This window comes from Trachurus trachurus, assembly GCF_905171665.1.
Source record: "Trachurus trachurus genome assembly, chromosome: 5".
In the NCBI taxonomy this organism is placed as follows: domain Eukaryota; kingdom Metazoa; phylum Chordata; class Actinopteri; order Carangiformes; family Carangidae; genus Trachurus; species Trachurus trachurus.
In genome coordinates this window covers 20,795,499-20,822,022 of record NC_139896.1, presented here as the reverse complement: position 1 = coordinate 20,822,022, position 26,524 = coordinate 20,795,499, and the positions used below count along the sequence as shown (strand labels likewise).

At 41.4% G+C, this 26,524-nt stretch overlaps 3 protein-coding genes and 1 pseudogene across 4 annotated transcripts; 3 read left to right on the top strand and 1 right to left on the bottom strand.

The window, feature by feature from the left end:
• Positions 1–3,622: 3,622 nt before the first annotated feature.
• LOC310986274 (odorant receptor 131-2-like) lies at positions 3,623–6,462 on the top strand (the record flags this gene model as incomplete). The annotated part of the gene is made up of 3 exons (XM_083972119.1): positions 3,623–3,772; positions 4,931–5,701; positions 6,382–6,462. The coding sequence occupies 3 exons, from the start codon at positions 3,623–3,625 to the stop codon at positions 6,460–6,462; spliced, it is 1,002 nt and encodes a 333-aa protein (XP_083828245.1).
• Positions 6,463–9,693: 3,231 nt separating this feature from the next.
• On the bottom strand, positions 9,694–11,411 carry LOC310986273 (odorant receptor 131-2-like; the record flags this gene model as incomplete). Its single annotated transcript, XM_083972118.1, has 2 exons — positions 9,694–10,461; positions 11,262–11,411. The coding sequence occupies 2 exons, from the start codon at positions 11,409–11,411 to the stop codon at positions 9,694–9,696; spliced, it is 918 nt and encodes a 305-aa protein (XP_083828244.1).
• A 4,147-nt stretch (positions 11,412–15,558) lies between these two features.
• Positions 15,559–17,977, top strand: LOC310986272 (annotated as a pseudogene). Its single transcript has 3 exons — positions 15,559–16,103; positions 17,159–17,327; positions 17,772–17,977. The product of its transcript is annotated as an uncharacterized misc_RNA (transcript).
• Positions 17,978–24,052: 6,075 nt separating this feature from the next.
• On the top strand, positions 24,053–25,548 carry LOC310986271 (odorant receptor 131-2-like; the record flags this gene model as incomplete). The annotated part of the gene is made up of 2 exons (XM_083972117.1): positions 24,053–24,130; positions 24,775–25,548. The coding sequence occupies exons 1-2, from the start codon at positions 24,104–24,106 to the stop codon at positions 25,546–25,548; spliced, it is 801 nt and encodes a 266-aa protein (XP_083828243.1). The 5' UTR covers positions 24,053–24,103.
• Positions 25,549–26,524: the final 976 nt, after the last annotated feature.

The window sequence follows — 26,524 nt, the reverse complement described above, 5'->3', positions numbered from 1 at the left end:
TGGTAACAACATACAAATAGACTCACATTCACACAATCAATCTTGTAACTGTAGGCACACATGCATCTATCACACACGTAGTCTACTGTATGTAGACAACAGGTGAGCAAACACACACACGACACCTGGGATGTGAGTTTAATTTAACTGTCCTACAAAAAGTCAGACATTTACTGGAGGAATTAGATTGGCGTCTCAATCTCGATACATTAAAGGAATAGTTCACCCTAGAATGATATTTCGCTCATTATCTACTCACCCTCATGTTGACTAAGGGCTGGAAGAATTATCAGAGTCCACCGTCCCTTCTCTTAGTTACAGGGGGTCTCGGCGTAGCAGTGAATTTCAATGCAACAGTTGCAAAGGTACGGAAGCGCATTGCATTCACTTGATAAAATAAAATTTAGACACCTTATCTCGTAATTACGAGATCTTTTCTCGTAATTACGAGATCCTGATGTCGTAATTACGAGATCTTTTCTCGTAATTATGAGATCCTGATGTCGTAATTACGAGATCTTTTCTCGTAATTATGAGATCCTGATGTCGTAATTACGAGATCTTTTCTCGTAATTATGAGATCCTGATCTCGTAATTATGAGATAGAGAAAAATGAATGTCTATAAGTCCGCTCTTGTCTCAGTCAAAATCAATGGTCCATGGTAGTACAGTGGATAGAGCAGTTACCTCTCACACGGGAGACTGAGGATCGAATCCCGTGTTGGGGCTTATCGTTTACATGATGTTTTTTAATTCGGAATTAATTATTCTGAATTAAATAGTTTGAAATTAAAATATTCTCCTTCGAGTTTACATGGAAATAATAATTCAGAATTGGGGTTAACATGGAAAACACATTAAATCGCCTTTATTTAATTCTGCTTAACGTCTGGGGGTCGGGAAGCGTTCTGATTGGACAGGGGGTACACGTGTTACGTGTTTACGTCTACCGGAAGAAAACAAACTCCATTCTCAGTGTGTGAAGTGAACTGAGCTGCAGCCGCGAGCCGCTCCGCTGCTCCTGAACCTGAAAGTTTCTCCTCTTAACTGCCAGGATGGCCTTCCCTGGGTGGGGAAGGCGAAGCTCACTGATCGCCTCCACCGCCTGGCCGCCCCCAGCGGCGGCGGTGCCGGGCTCACACACCCTCACTGCCAGGATCGCCTTCCCCGGGTGTGAGCCCGGCCGCCGCCGCTGCTCCGGCGGTGATCCTGGCAGTGAGCTTCGCCTTCCCCCCCGGAGCGGCAGCAGCAGCGGCGGCAGCAGCGGCGGCCGGGCACCGGGGTCTGTGAAGCAGGTTGTAGCCTACTTTTCGGCTACAAGACACACAACATAACGTTACAGTGTTGTGAGTTGAGTCATGTCGGGACAACCAGGCTTCATGAACCTGCTTCACAGACCCCGGTGCCCGGCCGCCACTAGAGCAGCGGCGGCGGCGGCGGCCAGGCACCGGGGTCTTTGGTGTGTATGAACGGCACAATCGGTTACGTGGGCCGGTGTGTCCCCCGCTGTCTAATAATGTAGGCTACAGTGGCCTAACATACAAAACGAGAACGATGTGCTCCACCCAGGATTCGATCCTCGGTTTCCTGTACGGGTAGCAACTGCTTTAACCACTGCACCACCGTAGCATTCATCTATTAAGATAACAAGAGCGGATTTATAGACATTTCCTTTTTCTTTATCTCGTAATTACGAGATCTTTTCTCGTAATTACGACATCAGGATCTCATAATTACGAGAAAAGATCTCGTAATTACGAGATAAGGTGTCTAAATTTTATTTTATCAAGTGAATGCAATGCGCTTCCGTACAAAGGGACACCGGAGCTCTTCGTAAAAAAACACACACAAAAAAACATCCAAATACCTCCATGATGCTCGTATGTAATGTCCGTCTTGTGCTGAAGCCCCAAATTGCGTAATTGTCCCGAAAAAAATTAAATAAGTCTATATTTTAAGCTTGTTTGTAGCGGAAGCTTCTCGTCTTCTTCTTCTTCTCCTCTTCCTGGTCCGTCCAAATATCGCGTGATTCGCAGTAACCGCACTGACGCCGGCACAAATCACGCGATATTTGGACGGACCAGGAAGAGGAGAAGAAGAAGAAGACGAGAAGCTTCCGCTACAAACAAGCTTAAAATATAGACTTATTTAATTTTTTTCGGGACAATTACGCAATTTGGGGCTTCAGCACAAGACGGACATTACATACGAGCATCATGGAGGTATTTGGATGTTTTTTTGTGTGTGTTTTTTTACGAAGAGCTCCGGTGTCCCTTTGCAACCGTTGCATTGAAATTCACTGCTACGCCGAGACCCCCTGTAACTAAGAGAAGGGACGGTGGACTCTGATAATTCTTCCAGCCCTTAGTCAACATGAGGGTGAGTAGATAATGAGCGAAATATCATTCTAGGGTGAACTATCCCTTTAACTAAGGTAAGTACCAGCTCCTGAACACTGCAGATACATGAATGAAAAATGACAAATGGAGTTTCATAAAAGTCACATTTTAATCAGTTAACTCCTTCAGCCTCCTGATGAACTGACTCTGTTGTATCACTTAGAGTTACCAGGTCTCACTCAGGATGTTTACAGTTAAAAACAAAATGCTACAGCTGAATGTTGAACAGACACAAGTCTGTATGTGATGTCTACTTTCAATCAAATGTTTCCTGTTGAACCACTTTATTATTTTCACTTCCATCAGTGTTGGATGAAATAGGTAGAAACTGTACAAGTAAAACGTAAACTGTTTTAAAGGCCAATGCCAATCCATTTAAAATTATTGGTTGCTTGCCTCAGTTTAAATGTGCAAAAAGGAAGTAAAATATATACTTTTTTGTGCAGACACAGATGGACCTTTTTTTATCTGTAAACAGGCCAATACACAGTTATACTGATGATTTTTCACCATCACCACACATCAGTAGCTCTGCTGGACTGGATATAACCTCATATTTAGAGATGTAAGTTTTTCCTTTATTACTGCTCAAAAGTTGAAAAGACCGGAAGAAGAGAACAGAGAACATGCTAACTCTTCAGGTGGTCATGCTGGAGAATCTTTTCACCATACAGATTGGATTTTGATTATTTATGACCATGCAGTATTTACATGTGATACAACCTCAGTACAAAACATCAAAGTAGAACAGAAACAATCAATCAATGAGCACTGTACACGTTTGACAACTTTATTTCTGCCACTGGTCAGCAGTGTCATTTTCTAAGGCTGCAGCACGTCGAGCCTTCTGCCACAGTGTTTTTATCACTGTTAGTTAGACAGAGCCATGATGCAACTGAAAAAGAGGAAACTTCAGCATGAAACTAGTAGGAACGTGCAGATCATGTTGCACTTGCACAAAGACTTATCATCAACAGGCTGCCAACCCTGAACACACCCACTAGTATGAATCACAATAATAAAACAATTTCTGACATAAACTCACAGCATTTAATGTGTTTAATTTTTTAATAACATATAATTATGTGACTGTGCAAAATGTTTTTGTTGTGCTTTTAGCAGTGAAATGAGGATTGACAGCAAGGCAGGCTGTGCAACGTGATAAGATTGAAGATTATTGTACTGTATTATTTTCTCTTCTGCTTTAACAGGCCTTTCAAGAAATGAATGAGTCATTCTGTAATGTAACGGTGGCTGTTCGAGAAGCTGACTCATTCTCTAAGGCTGTGACCAAGAATGTGATTGTTGTGGCTCTTGGGATTTCCATCAACTACATCAATGCAGTTCTCATTCACACCTTCTGCAAACACCAGGTCTGATGTTCTTTTAATCACATGTTGGCAGTGATACTGAATTTGATTGATTGATTGATTGATTGATTGATTGATTGATTGATTGATTGATCTAGTCACTTTCACCAACTCTCTCCTCCATTGCTTAAATGTCTGTCTTCGCTGTGTTGTATCATGTGGTCATCCTACGTCACTGTTTTTATGTCACTGTTTTCTGTCAATTCATTTATTGCCATGTTGCATGTCACTGCTGTATGTCAAATTTCTGTTACTATGTTGTATATGTTCTTGTTGCCTATGTGTGCTTTTACTGGCTATATTTTAGTGTTGTCTTGTTCTCCCCTTCTCCCCTTTCCCCCTAGGAGGTCCCTCACCTCCTACCAGGCCATTGCTTAAATAAGAATTTTTTCTTAGCATTTTTTTTGCCTGGTTAAATAAAGGTTGATGATGATGATGATGATGACTGATTGATAAAAAAAAATGTTTTGAACATGAGAAAAATGAAAATAAAATAATACAAATTTATCAACATTTTATATTCACGTAATCATCCGCTCTTCAGGAAACACAGAAATAGACTGAAGGGCATTTGTTTTTTAAAGTTGTCATTGGGGCATTTTTTTTGCCTTTATAATATAGGACAGGGAAGACACAGGAAAGCAGGAAGTCGAACCAGCGGTCACTGCTTAAGGCTATGCCAACATGTGCTTTAAAACCACTTGAGCACCGAGCATCCCCAAATGAAGGGCATTTATGATGTCACAGAGTCAATGTCATCCTGTTAGTCATGTACAAACAAGTGCTGTGAGGACAAGCTATGACTGTCATAAGCAGTCATTGTTAAGCCTTGTACGTTAGTATTCTATTAGACAAAGACCAGAAAACAAACAGAAAAAAGGGGTTCAGTGGCCTACAGTCACTGAGCAAAGAGTAACAGCTGTTAAGTTTTTTTTTTTACAAAAATGATGAAGGGACATTTCACAAGTTTAGAACGGAGATAAGAACATTTATTAGACCATTTTGGCAAAATCGCCTATTATTAATGGCAATGAACCTACCCCTATGGGATTATGGCAATTGGGGAATTTGCCAAAATGTTGAACTATCCCTTTAAGGTCACATCACACATGAATCTTTATAACCCCCTAACCCTCTACCTCTCTTTGTTTCCCCTTCCAGATCTTCTACACCAACCCCCGGTATATCCTTTTCATTAACCTGGTAGCCAATGACATGACGCAAGTGACACTGTCCATCATCCTGTTCATAATCAGCTACACCATCTACAAAATCAGTGTTTCCATCTGTTGCATATTCATCCTTCTTGTTGTGCTCACCAATGAAAACACTCCCCTGAACCTGGCCTGCATGGCCGTGGAGTGCTACATTGCCATCTGTGCCCCCCTTCGCCACGTTCAGATCTGCACTGCCAAGAGGACCTTGAAGCTGATTGGTTTAATCTGGGCGACCAGCACGTTGTCTTCTCTGCCTGATCTCTTCATCACTTTGGCCACAGAACCACTGGACTTCTTCCATTCCCAGGTACTCTGCATCAGACAAATTGTCTTCTCAAATCCCCTCATTATCAAGAAGAGGGACATCACCTATATTGTCTATCTGGTTATAGTTTGGCTCGTCGTTTTTTACACTTATTTCAGAATTCTCTTCTCTTCTCTTCGCTTCACAGCTAGCAAAGATGCTTCAAAAGCCAGAAACACAATCCTCCTACATGGGTTTCAGCTGCTGCTTTGTATGTCAACATATGTAGCCCCCCAGTTATTAAGGGCTGTGCAGCAACGGTTTCCTAAGAGTTCAACAGACCTCCGCTTTGCGTACTACATTGTAGTACAGATTCTGCCACGATCTATTAGTCCGATCATTTATGGTGTACGGGACAAAACCTTCAGAAGGTATCTGAAAAGACATCTGCTGTGTAAATCAGTGTTTAAGGTAAACATTCATGGAATCTAATACTAATAATCAACAGCTAAAACTTCCTAGCAGTTTCCTGTTTGCAATGTCATATGAAAAAGCATGTACTATCTTAAAACTGCTGGGTTAAGTAACCCAAGTTGGGTTAATTTGCTAACCCAGACCGAGCCAACGCTGGGTTAGTTATACCCAGAATTTTGAGTTAAGAATTTGACCCAGCATACTGGGTTGAAGCTTTGACTCAAAAATGATGTTCAATTATGTCCAATTATGTTGTTGGGTTAAAGCTACCAAAAATTGGGTTGAAAAATACAACCTAAATTCTGTGTCGAAATATACTTACTTATACTGCTACTACTACTTATACTTAAAAATGTTACATTTAATTAAATCGAAATTGTAATTAATTAATTAAATCTAAATTGTAATAAATTACTAAATGACAAAACAACAAAAACACATATTCTTCCAACCTTCCTTTTATTGGAAAAACAAGAAACACCAAGTTAACTTCTTCAAGGCTGTCGATAATGACAAAGGCAGGCTGATTCTTCTCCATCACCATTATGTTGCTCTCGTGAAATTCTCCATGTTAGTGTTGATCTGAAAAAAAAAACACCAAAAACAAAAACAAGATTCAAAAGATAGGTTCAGGTGTTCAGTAAACCTCTGTCACAACTCTCACCTGTCTGTCTCAGGTGTGTCTCACAGGCTGGACATCAATGAGGGTCTTTAAAATCCACAGGTTGCTGGGTAACAAACTCTTCTCCGCTGTGTAAGGTACAGCTCAGCAGCATGGGGAGCAGCACGGAGGCTATCACCTTGTCTGCCTGTAATGTTAAAAATATCAAAATGTCAAATGTTTATTATACAACAGTGAAAACACCAGTAGCTATTTTAACTCAGGAGTGTAGTTTTTGGACATTTATCTGACTTTATAGGCGTCCTTTAAAAAAGATGACTAAAGGACTTTATGCTGTGCTCTTTGATTGACAAACTCTTTATTAATAAAAGCGCTAGTAATACAATCACCAAATGCTAAAATGTTAACATGTGATCACCTGCATATTCATGTGGCTAGAAGGTCAGCTGTCTATTCCTTCTTGACAACCTGAGAAACACAGATGCGAGACAAGACAATAGATTGAGTCAAACTTCTTCTGAGATACAAGCTCATTATACAGTGTCCACTAAACACAGATACTGCAGTGTGAAGAGTGGTGAAAAATGGCTCATAGAATTTAAACTGGAGTCAGAGAAGAAAACAGTCAGAGAAGTTCAAAGTGCATTTTTAACCAATCTAATTTAAACATATTTTCTCACTATTCTGCAACCCACAACTCCATAGTGCAGCATATTTTCAGACACGTTGCACACTGACACTGTTCCACATTCTAGCAGAGCAACTCACATAAAAAAGTGATGAAGGCCACGACACGCTATAGTAATTTCTAGGTAATTCTACTGGACCTAGACACAGCACTAACAGCACAGCTAGGTTACTCACATCCCTAAGGCCCCCCACAAAGTCATGGGTACTTCACTCCGTAGACGTCTGTGCGTACTCAATGCGGACCCAAGGCGGGCTTCTGCTGGACCCGTCCGCACAAAGCTCAATTTTTACAGCGGCGCGGACTGTGTCACACAATAGCAAGTGGAACTCGCTGCAGCGTCAGCCCCGCCCACCAATTCCGGTTCCACCTCTCTGGAGGGACTGAGAGGGGAAGCACACACAGCGCATCTATCTACAGCAACCAACAGCACCAACTGCATTAAAGCAGAAGTGAGTGATATATTTGTGTTAATATAAGTCTTAAATAGTTATATCTTCCAACAGCAATCACTTACATAGAGTGTTTGGTCTGAAACACGGGTCTGTCAGTCCCTCTGCTCTGCTCTGAGCCGAGGAGAAAACATTTATCGTATCCTACAGTTTTTATCCAATGAGGAGAGAGAACGGCATGCAGGGCTGTGTGTGCAGCCAAGGGACGCCGTGAATGTGGTGACGTAGGGACGAGGACTGTTATGGTGCGTTCAAGGAAACTCGTATTTTTCCGACCGTGAAGTCGTACGAGAGTTCACCGGTCGGAAGTTACGAGTGGCCGTTATAGTGACTTTCACCGGTAAAACAGGTCGGAAAAACACGAGTGGGTTGCCTGGAACGCTACAAATTCGTAAGTTGTGACTTGAAGCTGTAATTTACGATTTCAAAAGCCGGCCTGGAACGCAGCATTAGCGAAAACGACCGGACCACTTACTTCTGCTTTAAGATATAGGCTATTTGTAAAAGATGGTGATACACGCTGATAGTAAATTCATTTTCATATCACATTAATTACTGTTTTTAACATATTAACTGTATTATAATATATATATGTATAATAAATAGAAGTTCCAAGTACCTTAACTGTTCATATTACTGTGTATGCGCATTTACCAAAATCACAATTAACAAAGTGTTAATAAAGGCACAGTCCATGGCTCATTCCGTGAGATAACGTAGTGGGTAATGTCATAACTAAACTTTATAACCCAATAAAAAAAATTTATAAACTCAACGTAAATAATTTGTGTTGAATATAAAAACACTAGCTGGCAATCGGTGCAGCTAGCCTGCTAGCAGCTATCTTACCCTCGTAGTTGTGAATGTATGACGATATGTACATTTTAAAACCCTTGTCCCTTTTGCTTCTTGGGGTTTGGGACAGGGCATCGACGATCCTGTGGACGTCGCTGACGCCTATTGACGGTAAGTCTGTGAGACACCGGGGAAAAGACAACCCGCTCGCCATTTTTGTTGTGACCGGCTGCTGACCGGAAGCCGACAAGCCGACTATACCCGCCCAACCGGAAGTTCGATACTATGCTTGTGCACGTAGCCTATATAAACTGACTTTTCAAAATCAATTTGTATTCATCAGGAATGAACTAAATGAAGTGTTTTACATTATTTGTATTATTTATCTTTTATAAATAAAAACTTAAAAGCGCCAAGACCAGAGTACTTTTTCAAATTAGCATTTTTAAGGGCCTGAGGTGGATCTGGACCCCGGCTGCCACAACAACGACTGAGCCTAAATGATCTGCACTCCATCATCAGAGCAACTCGGGCATTTAAGTGAGAGATATTTCAAGGGAAAACATCAACTTTATTTTGGCATCTCTGTGCTTCTGTTCCTTGATATGGTCTAATAAATACGTTGATACCTACATTTCTGCTTATGCTAAATTCAATCTCAATGACAGTAGTTGTATTTTGGATGCTTGCATTCATTAACATTTCACACAAACATAATAATTTCACAAAAAACAAAAACTACAAGGGTCAAAATTATTAGCCATCCTTACGCAAATAGTCAGTTGTGTATCATTTTTGCTGGGTAACAGCGTGCAGCTGTTTGTTTTAGTTTTCAACAAGTCTCTGACAAGTCTCTTGTGGAATCCCAGCCCATTCTTCTTTGGGAAATCTCTCCAGCTACTCCAGATTTGATGGCCTTCTGGCATGGACCTTAGTCTTCAGTCCACCACACACATTTTCAGTGGGATTGAAGTCAGGGTTTTGTGCAGGCCAGTCAATAACATTTACTTTGGTCCACTGGAGGTAGTTCTTCACTGGGAGTGATGTTTATTTTTGTTCATTGTCATGTTGGAAGACAAAGCAACAGCCCAGACCCAGTTTTATTTCTGCTGACTGCTTCAGGTTTTCTTTCAGAATCTTCACATATTCTTTTTTCGTTATGATTCCCTCCACCTTGACAAGATTCCCAGTTCCAGACACACTGAAGCATCCTCACAGCATAATACTCCCACCGCATGTTTCACTGTGTTCTGTGGGTTATATGCCTCTCCCTTCTTTTTGTAGTTTTGTTATTTGTGTCTTTTACAACTGTATATTGAATAACCAAACTTCTGAATGCACATGCACCATGCTCATTACATGTTGTTTTGAATTTATACAAATGTACAAGGATTTTCTAATCCTGTAGTGAAGGATTTAGCTGCAAGGTTTCTCAGCTTTTACTGGCTACACACAGCAGATGTCTTTTCAGATACCTTCTGAAGGTTTTGTCCCGTACGCCATAAATGATCGGACTAATAGATCGTGGCAGAATCTGTACTACAATGTAGTAAGCAAAGCGGATGTCTTTTGAACTCTTAGGAAACCGTTGCTGCACAGCCCTTAATAACTGGGGGGCTACATATGTTGACATACAAAGCAGCAGCTGAAACCCATGTAGGAGGATTGTGTTTCTGGCTTTTGTAGCATCTTTGCTAGCTGTCTTAGCAGTGAAGAGAATTCTGAAATAAGTGTAAAAAACGACGAGCCAAACTATAACCAGATAGACAATATAGGTGATGTCCCTCTTCTTGATAATGAGGGGATTTGGGAAGACAATTTGTCTGAGGCAGAATACCTGGGAATGGAAGAAGTCTAGTGGTACTGTGGCCAAAGTGATGAAGAGATCAGGCAGAGAAGACAACGTGCTGGTCGCCCAGATTAAACCAATCAGCTTCAAGGTCCTCTTGACAGTGCAGATCTGAACGTGGCGAAGGGGGGCACAGATGGCAATGTAGCACTCCACGGCCATGCAGGCCAGGTTCAGGGGAGTGTTTTCATTGGTGAGCACAACAAGAAGGATGAATATGCAACAGATGGAAACATTTAGTTTGTAGATGGTGTAGCTGATTATGAACAGGATGATGGACAGTGTCACTTGCGTCATGTCATTGACTACCAGGTTAATGAAAAGGATATACCGCGGGTTGGTGTAGAAGATCTAGAGGAGGGAAAACAAAGAGAAGTAGAGGGTTATAAAGATTCATGTGTGGTGTGACCTTAAAGGGATAGTTCAACATTTTGGCAAATTCCCCAATTGCCATAATCCCATAGGGGTAGGTTCATTGCCATTAATAATAGGCGATTTTGCCAAAATGGTCTAATAAATGTTCTCCTTATCTCCGTTCTAAACTTGTGAAATGTCCCTTCATCATTTTTGTAAAAAAAAAATTAACAGCTGTTACTCTTTGCTCAGTGACTGTTGGCCACTGAACCCCTTTTTTCTGTTTGTTTTCTGGTCTTTGTCTAATAGAATACTAACGTACAAGGCTTAACAATGACTGCTTATGACAGTCATAGGTTGTCCTCACAGCACTTGTTTGTACATGACTAACAGGATGACATTGACTCTGTGACATCATAAATGCCCTTCATTTGGGGATGCTCGGTGCTCGAGTGGTTTTAAAGCACATGTTAGCATAGCCTTAGGCAGTGACCGCTGGTTCGACTTCCTGCTTTCCTGTGTCTTCACTGTCCTATATTATAAAGGCAAAAAAAGCCTCCTTGACAACTTTAAAAAACAAATGCCCTTCAGTCTATTTCTGTGAATATAAAATGTTGATACATTTGTATTATTTTATTTTCATTTTTCTCATGTTCAAAACAATCAATCAATCAATCAATCAATCAATCAATCAATCAATCAATCAATCAATCAATCAATCAATCAATCAATCAATCAATCAATCAATCAATCAAATTCAGTATCACTGCCAACATGTAATTAAAAGAACATCAGACCTGGTGTTTGCAGAAGGTGTGAATGAGAACTGCATTGATGTAGTTGATGGAAATCCCAAGAGCCACAACAATCACATTCTTGGTCACAGCCTTAAAGGAGGAGTCAGCTTCTCGAACAGCCACCGTTACATTAGAGAATGACTCATTCATTTCTTGTAAAGGCCTGTTAAAGCAGAGGAGAAAATAATACAGTACAATAATCTTCAATCTTATCACATTGCACAGCCTGCCTTGCTGTCAATCCTCATTTCACTGCTAAAAGCACAACAAAAACATATTGCACAGTCACATAATTATATGTTATTAAAAAAGGAAACACATTAAATGCTGAGAGTTTATGTCAGAAATTGTTTTCTTATTGTGATTCATACTAGTGGGTGTGTTCAGGGTTGGCAGCCTGTTGATAAGTCTTTGTGCAAGTGCAACATGATCTGCGCGTCCCTACTAGTTTCATGCTGAAGTTTCCTCTTTTTCAGTTGCATCATGGGCCTGTCTAACAGTGATGAAAACACTGTGGCAGAAGGCTTGACGTGCTGCAGCCTTAGAAAATGACACTGCTGACTAGTGGCAGAAATAAAGTTGTCAAAAGTGTACAGTGCTCATTGATTGATTGTTTCGGTTCTACTTTGATGTTTTATACTGAGGTTGTATCACATGTAAATACTGCATGGTCATAAATAATCAAAATCCAATCTGTATGGTGAAAATATTCTCCAGCATGACCACCTGACGAGTTAGCATATTCTCTGTTTTCTTCTTCCGGTCTTTTCAGCTTTTGAGCAGTAATAAAGGAAAAACTTACATCTCTAAATATGAGGTTATATCCAGTCCACCAGAGCTACTGATGTGTGGTGATGGTGAAAAATCATCAGTATCTAACTGTGTATTGGCCTGTTTACAGATAAAAAAAAGTCCATCTGTATCTGCACAAAAAAGTATATATTTTACTTCCTTTTTGCACATTTAAACTGAGGTAAGCAACCATTAATTTTAAATGGATTGGCATTGGCCTTTAAAACAGTTTTTACTTGTACAGTTTCTACCTATTTCATCCAACACTGATGGAAGTGAAAATAATAAAGTGGTTCAACAGGAAACATTTGATTGAAAGTAGACATCACATACAGACTTGTGTCTGTTCAACATTCAGCTGTAGCATTTTGTTTTTAACAGTAAACAGAGTGAGACCTGGTTACTCTAACTGATACAACAGAGTCAGTTCATCAGGAGGCTGAAGGAGTTAACTGATTAAAATGTGACTTTTATTAAACTCCATTTGTCATTTTTCATTCATGTATCTGCAGTGTTCAGGAGCTGGTACTTACCTTAGTTAATTATCGAGATTGAGACGCCAATCTAATTCCTCCAGTAAATCTCTGACTTTATGTAGGACGGTTAAATTAAACATCCCAGGTGTCGTGTGTTTGCTCACCTGTTGTCTACATACAGTACGTGTGATAGATGCATGTGTGCCTACAGTTACAAGATTGATTGTATGAATGTGAGTCTATTTGTATGTTGTTACCACCTACTATTTTGGGTCTGTCATTACGTCACCTTTCAATAGGCAGACTTTTCCACCTCAAACAAACATTTATTGCTGTTTTTAAAGCCTGTTTCTCTTTTAAAACTTCTATTCATTTGTTTGTATTTCTGATGTTCAAATGTGACTCTTACAGTAATATCACATTCTAAGTAAACCATACAACTTGTTTTTCTTTGTGTTTGTTTAAGTTCATTTAAATCACAAGTGAAGTGACTTTAAGTGAAGGTAAATGTAGTTTAAACAATAACTTGCGCCAGTGTGAAGTGACATCTGAGGTAACTTCTTCTGATCTGTTGAGGAGAGGCAGCAATGACACACATTATAGCCCTATTTGCATGGGATTAGTATTACAGTACCTGGGGACATCTGGTAATTTGTAAATTACCCCCCCACGTCTGTGTTTTACTTGAATTTACTGACATTAAGGTCCGGATATGAAGTCAAAGGACCAAGGTATCCTCATCCTCTACTGAAGGAAAGTCCAACAATGTGCAGACAGAGCAGGAATATGAAGACTCCTGACTGAAAAAAACGTTATGGGTAGCAGGGCCGGTCCTAGAGTTTGGGGGGCCCAGAGCAAAGAAGCCCCCTTTTACATTTAAGTTCATTTCAGTGCCTGTACTTCCTTACTATTTGAGTAAAGGCGTTGAATCAGTACTTCTACTTTTACCAGAGTATTTTTTTTTTACACAGGTATCCATTTAAGTCATATTCATCAGCCAGTGTTGAATACGACAGACCCACAATCGAGGCAAAATATCTCTATTACTGGTGGTTGACTGTGGAAAATACGAAGGAGTATTAGGGCCAACCAAAAAAAAAAAAAAAAGCCAGCCAAAAAAAAAAAAAATCGGGGAAAAGGGGGAAAAAGCAGGCAAAAAAAAAAAATCGGCCCAAGAAAAAAAAAAATCAGCCCAAAAAAAAAATCCAGCACCAAAAAAAAAAAACCAGGCGAAAAAAAAAAAAAAATCCAGCACAAAAAAAAAAAAAAAAAAACAGGCCAAAAAAAAAAAATCCAGCACAAAAAACAAAAAAAAACCAGGCGAAAAAAAAAAAAAAAATGCAGAGGCTTGACCACGTACCACAACAAAGCGACAAGCGACTGACTGCTCTATGACAGCAGCAGAGTGACAGACAGGCTGCCAAACTCTGCAGCGCCATAAAAGTGAACAATAAAGCCGATTAACTTTGACTCAATGCCGGAGTATGACAATGAAAACAAGAAAACTTAAGCGGTAGGCCAGAATCGACCAACCCCTGCTGCTAACGTACAGCAATCAGCAATGCATGTTCTTCATTGCTGTCCCCCATATCTATGGCTGCCCGCCACACAAACACACACACACAATCATTTATAAGTTACATAGAGACGTTATATGAGCTAACGTTTAGCGTGACTAAACGTGAACTGGAGACACCTCCGTGACTAGACCACCGTGATCCAGGTCTCTGCCTCCTCCTGTAGTATTTACAAATACAAATACTATACAGGATAGGCCTATCTCCTCTCCTCCTCTCCTGTAGTATTTGTAGTATTTACAAATACTACTACAAGAGCCTGTCTGTCACTCTGCTGCTGTCATAGAGCAGTCGGTCGCTTGTCGCTTTGTTGTGGTACGTGGTCAAGCCTCTGCATTTATTTATTTTTTTCGCCTGGTTTTTGTTCTTTTTTGTGCTGGATTTTTTTTTTTCGCCTGGTTTTTTTTTTTTTTTTTGGTGCTGGATTTTTTTTTTTTTCGCCTGGCTTTTTTTTTTTGTGCCGGATTTTTTTTCTTTTTGGCTGATTTTTTTTTTTCTTGGGCCGATTTTTTTTTTTGCCTGCTTTTTCCCCCTTTTCCCCGATTTTTTTTTTTTTGGCTGGCTTTTTTTTTTTTTTTTGGTTGGCCCTAATACTCCTTCGTAGGAAAAGGTGACAGGAGCTTTCAGTTTTTAATAAAATTTAAACATCTAAACAATAAACATCAAACAATAATGTTTTAGGCCAAAATGTGATTTTTTTATTGAATTATATTTCACCCCCCCCCCCCCTCAACAGTGGACAGTATGCAGCAACACCGCCTCCCCACCAAAAACCCTGCAAAGTTAACATAAATAAAATAAAAAAACTAGGCCCATGCATGAGTGGATGAATTAATGGGGGAAAAAAAGAGTTAAAAAATATATATACGTATATTAATAATATCGTCACACGTGATCGATTGGTTCTGATTGGTAATCAGATCGGTGAAGCTTTAGGTGATCGGTGATGGGTATCGGTCCCAAAAAACCTGATCGGACCATCTCTACCATCAGCTACATCAATGCCACCATGGTCCATACATTCAGCAAACATAATGTATGTATTTTATTGAATCCTCTAGTCTTCATAGCTTTACTCACTTATTACTGTAGTAAAAAAAATTATATTTAGGGCACAACAGAAAACAGCCTGAGGGCAATAACCTAAATGATGATTGACAATGATGACTCATTTATATGTACAGAAAGATGCTGTATGATTTTCATTGCTGACAAATTGTTCTAATCAAATCATAAAAACTCATCTCTTCATGTATAAATCTTTAATTTGTCCCCAGTTCCATTAGATACTATGATGAAAATTACAAATCTAATAACTATATGAGTTTGCAGTGATATGAACTGAAACTGGCATCAGTGCTTCAAAAATTGATTGATCATTAATTTCAATGTTGTAAAGTGGTTTTCAATACACTGATGTTGAACTAACTTTGCTCAATACAGATCTTCAAGATGAACCCTCGCTATATCCTTTTCATTCATTTGGTGTTCAATGACATGATCCAGCTGACAACCAGCATTTCTCTCTTCGTCTTCACCTACACCTTCCGCACCATCTACGTCCCTGTCTGTTGCCTCCTCATCCTGCCAGCCATCTTCACCACACAGAACACCCCTCTGAATCTAGCTTTCATGGCAGCAGAGTGCTACATTGCTGTCTGTGTCCCTCTCCGTTATAACTACATATGCACAGTCAAGAGAACATATGTTGTAATTGGTTTAATCAGGGTGATAAGTTCACTCTCTGTTCTGCCAGATATCTTCATCCTTTTGGCCACTGAACCTCTGGAGTTCCTAAATTCTAGGGTGTACTGCTCCAGGGACTCTGTGTTAGGAGCCCCTTCAGTATGAAGAAGAGAGATACATCTCACATACTGTTTCTGGTGGTGGTTTGGCTAACTCTGTTCTACACTTACTTCAGAATATTATTTGTGGCCAAAGCTGCTGATGCGGGAGCTAAAAAGGCCAGAAACACTATCCTGCTGCATGGTTTTCAGGTTCTGCTGGTCTATGTGCAGCCTATGTTACTGATATTTATTTTATATTTGCTTCCAGGAGGTGTTCGATCTATAAAATGTACTGTTTACAATCAACCAACCATCCACACTTTATCAGTCAGCAAACATCCAAAGACAACAGTAGAGTTGCACGATACCCACAGTACCCCCGCTACTCCGCGGTGCCAAATCGTAACGGTTCCTACTATACTAGAAATTCTACACGACGGTACTACCGTGGATTACTACTACGGTGCCAGTTTCCGCTACATAACATAGCGGCCGCCTCTTCTCTCCTCCCGGCTTCTCACTGCATGCTACTCCCTTGTAAACAAACCCACATGGCAACTACTGCAACCGAACTACACAGCTGCTGAATGATTGGCTGTTTGCCTGTTACTGTTGATGTCCGGGGATGTGTTAGGGAGATATGATCAGCTCTCAGAAACAACGCTTTTTTACTTGTTTCTACGGCTTTTTAATTTGATTCAAGACTTCGACCCACATCTTAAGCAGTGTCTCTTTCAGTCGGGCTACTGTTTTTAATGATCGAATGTGCTGATCGCTCTATTTTAAGCAAAATTTGGGTGGCTCGCTGCCGCCCGCCGCCATCTCCGAGACGCCATTAGAGTGACGCCAGTTTTTAATTTTTACTCACTTCTCTGGGTTTCCATCATCACTGTATGGACATTTCCCTCCGCTAGTTCATGGATAATCTTCCTACGAACACTTCTGCCTGTGGCTGAAGCCAGTTCGACTGAATCCTGCAGCCAGTGACTCTGGAGAGTACTGCCTCCGCAAGCGGAGGCTCACCTGAGTTCGTCTCCACCAGCGGGCACGATCTGTGTGCCCTGGCCGGGTAAAGTCTCCCTCTGCCTCCGGCTGCTGTCTTGTTGTTTCGCCTTCGCATTGCTGTGGGCTCCAGGACGGAGCCCTGGCGGGTAGGTGTCCTGCACGGCACTTTTCTCTCCTCCGTAGCCTCGACCTGCACATCGTTCCCGGCTCTCTCTGGCTGTCTGCTCTGCTGGCTGCTGTTCTCTCTCCCTCTGTTTCAGTGCATCGCATCCACATCCAAGCCTCCGCTCACCTCGCCATCCAGCTGTGACAGCTGCACCCGTCTGACCGGAAAGATCCTGGAAGATGAGAAATTTTTGGACACCATCGTCTTCGGACCAGCCCAAACGGACCCAATCAACTCCCCCCTCCCCATGACACCGCCCTCCGGCAATCTGAGGTGCTCAAAGCCGGATTCAACAAACTATTTGAGTTTTTGAAAACTTGTGGTAAAACAGTTTTCATCAGTGGCCCTCTTCCCACACTCAATCTTGGCTCAGAACGCTTCAGCAGACTCCTGTCCCTTAACTCCTGGCTCCAGGTTGCCTGCAGAGAGCAGGACTTCAACTTCATTGACAATTTTAATTTATTCTGGAACCGTCCCTCCTTTTACCAGGGTGATGGTATCCATCCAAACAGGCTGGGCAGCCGCATATTGTCTGGCAACCTCCAGCACGCAGTATTGAACGCATGACTGACAACAACTGAATCAGCCCCACCCACCCCTGTCAGGGAAGAAGCCCACCCCTCCTTCTCCCTCTCTGTACCCCCCCTCCATCCTACAGGTCTGCCATGCAATTCCCCACTTGTTATCCCTGTCTTTATCTCGCATAGACGTCGTCCTGCTCAAAGTCAAAAACTGCGGCGCTCCACCGAGCACAGACATCGATGGCTCCGGCCGGTCACCCGGGACACCGGGCTGCTGCTCCCGTGTTGTCAGCCGGTGCGGATCTCTCAGCGGGGCTGTGTACCGGGGAATCTCCGCCCACCCAGCCGCTCCTCTCACCTGTCTGGTCCATGCTCAGTTCACGTGGCGCTGATAAACACCAGATCTCTTACAAATAAGACATTTGTTTTGAATGACTTTTTCACAACACGTGATCTGGATTTCCTCCTGTTGACGGAGACCTGGTTGAAACCAGGCGACGTCAGCGCCTTCTCGGAGCTCCTCCCACCCAGCTGTTCCTTCTTCAGCACCCCCCAAGCTGCCGGTCGCGGCGGTGGTCTGGCCGCTATATTTAAGGAGAGCTTCAGATGCAAAATAACAACTGCTAATAATTATTCCAGCTTTGTCATCGACCTCTCCTGTCCTGTACTGTGTGCCACAGTTTATCGCCCATCAAATTTTAACAAGAACTTTCTCAAAGAGTTCTCTGAGTTCCTGTCTGATTTTATTCCAAAGTTTGATAAATTATTGATTTGTGGGGACTTTAATATTCATGTTTGCTGTGCAGGAAATCAACTGGCAAATGAGTTTAAGGGCCTTTTGGATTCGTTTGGCCTTACTCAATCCGTTAATGCACCAACACATGAGCATGGGCACACTCTTGACCTTGTCATTTCTCATGGGCTTTCAGTTTCCCTTAGAGAAATAGTGGACACTGCTATCTCGGATCACTTCCCCATTGTTTTTGATTTTGCTGCCCAATAAGCCCGTTTCCACAGCCCGCAGACACCGTGTCTTTACTCCATCAACAGCCAGAGAGTTTGCTGTCGCCTTTGGGGACTCTCAGCTGCATGCTGACAGTGGACTGGTTCCTCCCCCTTGCCCAGACACCTTACTCTCCACTTTCCACTCCACATGCTCTGCAATTCTGTTGCCCCTTTTCGGCAAAAAAACACCAAAACCAAGGCCGATCCCTGGCTGAATGACCACACCTATCTGCTTAGACAGCAATGCAGCGGCGGTGGAAAAAGGACAAACTGCGTGTATCACTGGGCTGGTTAAGGGACAGTTTGGGTGTTTATCAGAGAGCCGTGAAGGAGGCCAAGTCCAAATATTTGTCCTCTGTTATAGCCAACAGCTCTAACCATCCGAGAGTGCTATTTAAAACTATTGACTCCGTTATAAACCCATGCTCTACTGTCTTGTCCGATGCCTCCACCACAACATGTGAAGAGTTTGTCTCTTTTTTTATAGACAAGGTGGCATCAGTCAGGCAGAATATCAGTAATATGCTTATGTCCCCTGATGATGTGTGTACTCCTCCTCCACCATCTACTGTTTTTGAGCAATTTGAGACCATTTCTCTGTCATCTCTCACTAAAGTGGTTAGTGGCTTAAAACCCACTAACTGTCCTTTAGACATTATTCCAGCCAAATTCCTGAAGGAGGTTTTTAGTTCTGTTGGATCAAGTTTGCTGGTTCTTATAAACACCTGTCTTAGCTCAGGGTCTGTCCCAGCTGCCTTCAAATACGCTGTGGTTAGGCCCCTCCTCAAAAAACCACACCTTGACCCCTCTGTCCTGTCCAATTTTAGGCATGTCTCCCACTTGCCTTTTCTGTCTAAGGTATTGGAAAAAGTTGTTTTTATTCAATTACAAACATTTTTAGAGATTAATTCTGTTCTTGATAAATTGCAGTCTGGTTTCAGATCTCGACATAGCACCGAGTCAGCACTGTTAAAGGTGCATAATGATATTGCCATGTCCGTGGATGCTGGAAACCCCGCTGTGCTGGTACTGCTGGACCTCACAGCGGCTTTTGATACAGTCGATCATGCATTCCTTGTATCTCGCCTAGAGCAGTATGTAGGCATCCGTGGCACCGCTCTCCTATGGTTTAGGTCGTACCTGGCAAATAGGAGTTTCTCTGTGATGATTGGTGACCTCTGCTCCTCACAGGCTTCCCTCTCTTGTGGGGTGCCACAGGGCTCTATTCTGTTTTCACTGTATATGCTGCCTCTGGGATCAATTATAAAAAAACATAATCTGTCTTTTCACTTTTACGCTGATGATTTACAGTTATATTTGCCCATGAGACCCAATGAAAACACTGCACTTACTAAGTTACTGGACTGTATTGCTGATGTAAAGCTGGCTCTGAACTTTTTGCACCTGAATGACAGCAAAACTGAATGTATTTTGTTTGGCACTCCATCTATGTCAAATGTTTTACCTACAAACTCTGGGACCTTGGCGCCCTTTTTTAAACCACATGTAAAGAATCTTGGGGTAACATTTGACAGTGGACTCAAATTCGATAAACAGATTAGGTCCGTTGTTAGCACCAGCTTTTTTCAGCTGCGTCTCTTGGCCAAAGTGAAGCCTTTTTTAAGTCGGCAGGACCTCGAGAAAGCAATCCACGCTTTCATCAGTTCAAGACTGGACTATTGTAATGCATTGTATGTTGGCCTCAGCCAGTCTTTAATCTCGCGTCTTCAACTCGTCCAGAACGCTGCTGCACGATTTTTAACAGGCACATCCAGGCGGGAACATATTACCCCTGTGCTGTCGTCTCTCCACTGGCTTCCTGTTTGTTTTAGAATTGATTTTAAACTTTTATTATTTGTTTTTTATGCCATCAACGGCCTGGCTCCCTCCTACCTGTCAGAGATTTTAACTATCCGCGATCATTCTTCCGGCCAGCTTCTGTTAGAGGTCCCAAGGTCGAGATACAAACAGTGGGGCGATCGTTCGTTTGCTGTTGCAGCTCCCAGGCTGTGGAACAGACTGACACCCGACATTCGCACCATTACTGACCTCAGCCTTTTTAAATCGAAGCTAAAGACGCACTTTTTTAGATTAGCATCTAACTCTGACTAGGGAAGTCCTGCTCTTAACTCATTGAGTGCCACGCTCCTTTCCAAAGTTTTAGTCAAGTGTACCGGCAATTTAGACCATTTTTGACTTTTTATGTAGAGCCATAGTGTATTCTATATTATTGCCACCAACACATACTGTAGCTCAATTGAAAGGTTTAACTTTATGCTTCAAATGGCCACAAACCGTTTGTTTCTACGTGCCTCTGTTCCTGAGAAAAGTCAAGCTAAACATGGCTGGGTTTCACCAAAATCCCTCCTTTTTTTCTAGAAAAGGAGATAGAGCGTCTTTTATGAAAGGTGCTCTGTTTATGTCTGTCGCTCTTCTGACACTCGCATTTCTGGATCAAAGGGCTCGTATAAGATAAATATATACAACAATTGTTGTTCTATTCACAAAACCACCATCGGGGGCGGGGGGGGGGCGCCACTAAACAACAATAACACAGACGCACCGTGCCGTGTCACAGCCTCTCGCCGCGGAACGTGATGGTCTCTCGGCCACAAGCAGGTCGGGAACACCGGTCCCGCCGGTGGTCGCGGTCCTTCTGTGGTACGGGTCGGTGATGCCGGTCTGCTTTGGCCCAGAGACCATCAGATTTTACCGCGGGAGGACTTTGGGGAGGACACAGTGTTGCTCCAGATGAAGACCGGGCGGGACAGTCGGCTGAGAGCTTCCTGTTTCTGCTCCGAGCAGCTGGAGCTGCTGGAGCCTCGCGGGTGAGAGCAGAGCAGCTGCTGCATCCACATGCAGAACTCTGTTTGCAGAAGCTGAGTTATGATAAAAAACTTCCAGATCATGAGCTGTCATGTGACTTTGATCGTCATCTATTTCAGTTCTCCTCGTCATAGAGTTCCCAAATTGACATATAATGTGTATTAAATTGTCTATTTTCATAATTTAAAAAAAAAGCAAAAAACTAAAAAAATCTCGTTTTTGGCACTCAACGCATGGGAACGAAAAACGAGAAATGACGTGGTTGGCACTCAATGAGTTAAGTGTACTTATTTTTGCCTGTTTTTATTCTACTGTATGCACTTTTAGAGGGCCTTTAACACCCTGCAGCACTAGTAGCACTTTCTTGTGTCTTCTTGCAGCACTGTGGAACTTTCTTGGGTTTTTATGTATTGTTTTTATGTATTATTTTATTGCCTTGATGTAAAGCACTTTGGGTACCGTCTGGCTACTGTAAAGTGCTATACAAATACATTTTGATTGATTGATTGATTGATTGTTTCTGCACGCTGGGTCCGCCCGTCTGTCAGTTGATTGGCTGTTCGTGTGTTTCTGCCGGCAAGAACAAACTCCATTAAGACAGCTGAGACAGCTCCGCTTCGATAGAAATCGCTTAAAAACTAACAACAAGCTAAAGTTCTGTCTCGCCTAGACGTGCGCACGGCTTCCAGTCACAAACACGAGATAACACACTCACCATGACAGAAGCACCGGGCCCGAGCGGCGAGTCTGCGCAGCGGCGGCGTCAGTGGCACCACTAATTTTGCTGTTTATTTTCTCATTGGCTAATATCAGGCTATATGCTCCGTGTACAGGCTGAGGAATTAAGAGTTAAAGGATGTCCAAGTATAAAGCACCTAGAAAATGCATAAAAAATAGTTTTCACAGGGAATCAGTTCCTGTTCATTGTATTTTGTCCTCTATGGTTTATTATGTTGGAGAAGAAGCATTATTGGGGCGGTGTTTAGCTCAATTGGTAGAGCACCCGCCCCATGTGTTGAGGCTATAGCTAGTCCTCACTGCAGGCGACCCCGGTTCGAATCCCGCGCCGAGCGGCCCTATCCTGCGTGTCATTCCCCCCCATCTCTGCCTCCCATTTCCTGTCTCTCTCGACTGTCCTGTGCATTAAAGGCAAAAAAGCCCCCAAAATATACTTTAAAAAAAAGAAGAAAAAAAAAGAAGAAGCATTATTGTCAAAAAGGTTTTTTTTTAAAGACAGTGGATTTTTTATCCTAAGTTGATTATTTATATTAGTTAAACATAAATTAATGTGCAAGAGACTGAATGGTTATTTATTTCAACAATATAAATTCTAACTTCATTTATTTGTTTTTTATTGCTTATTTAAAAATATTTGTATTGTGTTATAAGTAATTAATAAGTATTTATAACTTGTACAAATACATTGCAGTTCATAAAAATGATAATAATAATAAAAAAGGCTGCAGTATCGTGATAATACCCGGAACCGTGATGGTATAGTGGTATAGTATCGTGGTTACTCATTTTGGTATCGTGACAACTCTAGACAACAGTAAAGGTGCCATCATAAAATAGCTCCAAGAATATAATGTCCACAATCTATAGATCAACCAAAAATACTAAGATAAATTCAATCTTATCTTTTTTTTCAGTGTTTAAATGCCAACTGGACGGGGGGCTCTGCAGGATTAAACAGTTGGTTACCTGTGATTTATTCCCAGTTCACTACTTTCACCAGGTTGTAAACATAGTCAAGCATTAAGATACAGAGGCACAAATTACCCTCAGAAGGTTGTACAGCTACAAAACAAGAGGAAAAAGAGAGGAACATTGGACTAATTGTTCAAAAGTGAAATAATAAAGAACTGCTTTGTATTCTTTGTCTTTGTTGCTCTTCAAGAGGCCAATTGATCATTGCTCACACAATCTTTGTCAAATAAACAGTATGTGATATTATTCAATTTCAGGATTTTCAATATTTCACTTATAGACCAAGGAGGAAGGAAAAGTGGAGATTAAGTGCTGTGCATAATTAAAAGGAAATAAAAGCTTGCAAGAACAGCAGTTGCTGAAGTGGCCACATTAAAGCAGGCTTGTGCAAATACTTTTCAGAGCCATGGGAAAAAAGCTGCGTTTAAGCCTGTTGGTGCGGGCTTGCATGCCTCTGAGCCTGCCATGGGAGTCTGGTGAACAAAGAGTGTCCTGGGTGGGTTGGGCCGTGGCCCGCCGGTGGAGACGGCCCATGTGTATCTCATCCAGGCGTGGGAGTGGGGAGCCAATGATGTGCTCAGCTGTCCTGATGACCCGCTAAAGCTGTTGCTCAATGAACCTTCTGTATAAATGACTTTCCCTCACAACAGCATTATCATGTTATGGTCAATGATAATCCAGCTCAGAATCATTATCCAAGGTCAGTACTGAACTGTTTGCTTAAATTGATGTCTTCTAAATTAATTACATGAGGGAAAGTCTAAATATGAGGTTGCGAGGATGTTTTGCAGCATTTTGTCACCATACTTTTTGTCTTTTCTTTTAAAACAAGTTCATCGGCTCCTGATATGAATTTCACACCTGGGGACAGCAATGTAACGATGGCTTTGAATTACCGGGACACATTTGTTGTGGCTATTGGCAAGAATGTGACCATTGTTGTCCTCGGCATCACCATCAGCTACATCAATGCTACTATGGTCCACACATTCAACAAACATCATGTGTGTAAAATAGTTTTGTTGTAAAAGAAAATGTTAAATCGTAAGGCAATTAAAGGGAGGGGTGTGCATAATATGTATGACATTTAAACTATCCCCCTCCCCTTTCCTTTCCTTATTCTCTGTCTTTTCATATATGTGCTTATCCTTAACATTTAGAGTTTATGTATAGAACCATGTTGAAATTCATCATCATCAAATAATTTTTTTGCATCAACACTTAATTTTCTAACAGCTTTGACTCGCTTTACAGTATGTACTTTTGCTCTCCTGTCTAATATACATATACTTCAATACCACAGTCTAAACACCAATTTAGCTGACAGCCTGGCTGTCAACAAAATAATTCTGTAATTATTCTGTATGAACCCTCAATACCTTGTCTTATTCAACAAGAGAGAGCAACATTTTTAATGTGCAGCTATCATTTTATGTATTAGTGAGTATGCAAAGTGTCTGTATTGATATTTGAGTGACAGAACACTGATATGACATGAACAGTAAAAATATCAAATTTACGAATCCATGAACAAAAAAGGGAAATGCTAGTCCTTATTGTTGGAAATGTTGAGGGGGAGTATTTCTATGTAGGTACAAATGTGTAACATACTGTACTGGAATTAACTTGATTCTGCTGTTAATCACAGATCTTCAAGATGAACCCTCGCTATATCCTTTTCATTCATTTGGTGTTCAATGACATGATCCAGCTGACAACCAGCATTTCTCTCTTCGTCTTCACCTACACCTTCCGCACCATCTACGTCCCTGTCTGTTGCCTCCTCATCCTGCCAGCCATCTTCACCACACAGAACACCCCTCTGAATCTAGCTTTCATGGCAGCAGAGTGCTACATTGCTGTCTGTGTCCCTCTCCGTTATAACTACATATGCACAGTCAAGAGAACATATGTTGTAATTGGTTTAATCTGGGTGATAAGTTCACTCTCTGTTCTGCCAGATATCTTCATCCTTTTGGCCACTGAACCTCTGGAGTTCCTAAATTCTAGGGTGTACTGCTCCAGGGACTCTGTGTTTAGGAGCCCCTTCAGTATGAAGAAGAGAGATACATCTCACATACTGTTTCTGGTGGTGGTTTGGCTAACTCTGTTCTACACTTACTTCAGAATATTATTTGTGGCCAAAGCTGCTGATGCGGGAGCTAAAAAAGCCAGAAACACTATCCTGCTGCATGGTTTTCAGGTGCTGCTGTGTATGATGGTCTATGTGCAGCCTATGTTAAAAGAAGCTTTGATACAATTGTTCCCAAGAGGAGTTAGTTCTATATCATTTATTTTGTACATTGTAAACCAAATCCTACCGCGGTTTGTCAGTCCTATTGTATATGGGCTAAGAGACAAGACCTTCAGGACATACTTGAGAATGTATGTGTGTACATTTTACAACCACCCACATGCATGAAACAGATACAAACTGTTGGTAATGCTAAACTTAGAATACAAAATGTTCTGGTGGTAGTTTGTCTAACTCTGTTCTACACTTACTTTAGAATATTTTTGTGGCCAAAGCTGCTGATGCAGATGCTGAAAAGGTCAGAAACACTATCCTGCTGCATGGTTTTCAGATGCAGCATCAGCAGTATGATGGTCTATGTGTAGCCTATACTGCAGGTTCTTTTGTATTTGTTTCAAGGGGATATTTGAGCTAAAAGAAATGCATTATGTTTACTATAAACCAAATTCTTCCACGCTTTATCAGTCCTGTTGTCTAAGGGCTGAGAGACAGGACCTTCAGGAAGTACTTCAAATTATATCTCCTCTGTACACTGTACATAAGCAACCATCCAAAGACAACAGTAAAGGTGCCATCATAAAATAGCTCCAAGAATATAATGACCACAATCTATAGATCAACCCAAAATACTAAGATAAATTCAATCCTATCTTCTTTTTTTTTCAGTGTTTAAATGCCAACTTGATGGGGGGCTCTGCAGGATTAAACAGTTGGTTACCTGTGATTTATTCCCAGTTCACTACTTTCACCAGGTTGTAAACATAGTCAAGCATTAAGATACAGAAGCACAAATTACCCTCAGAAGGCGGTACAGCTACAAAACAAGAGGAAAAAGAGAGGAAACATTGGACTAAGAACTGCTTTGTATTCTTTGTCTTTGTTGCTCACACAATCTTTGTCAAATAAACAGTATGTGGTATTATCCCATTTCAGGATTTTCAATATTTCACTTATAATAGGTGAACTGAATAACATACTTGTCTTTGTTGCTCACACAATCTTTGTCAAATAAACAGTATGTGGTATTATCCCATTTCAGGATTTTCAATATTTCACTTATAATAGGTGAACTGAATAACATACTGCAAGACTTTATTGTCATTTCTCAGAAATGTATGTTCATACAAAGGCTGAAACGAAAATA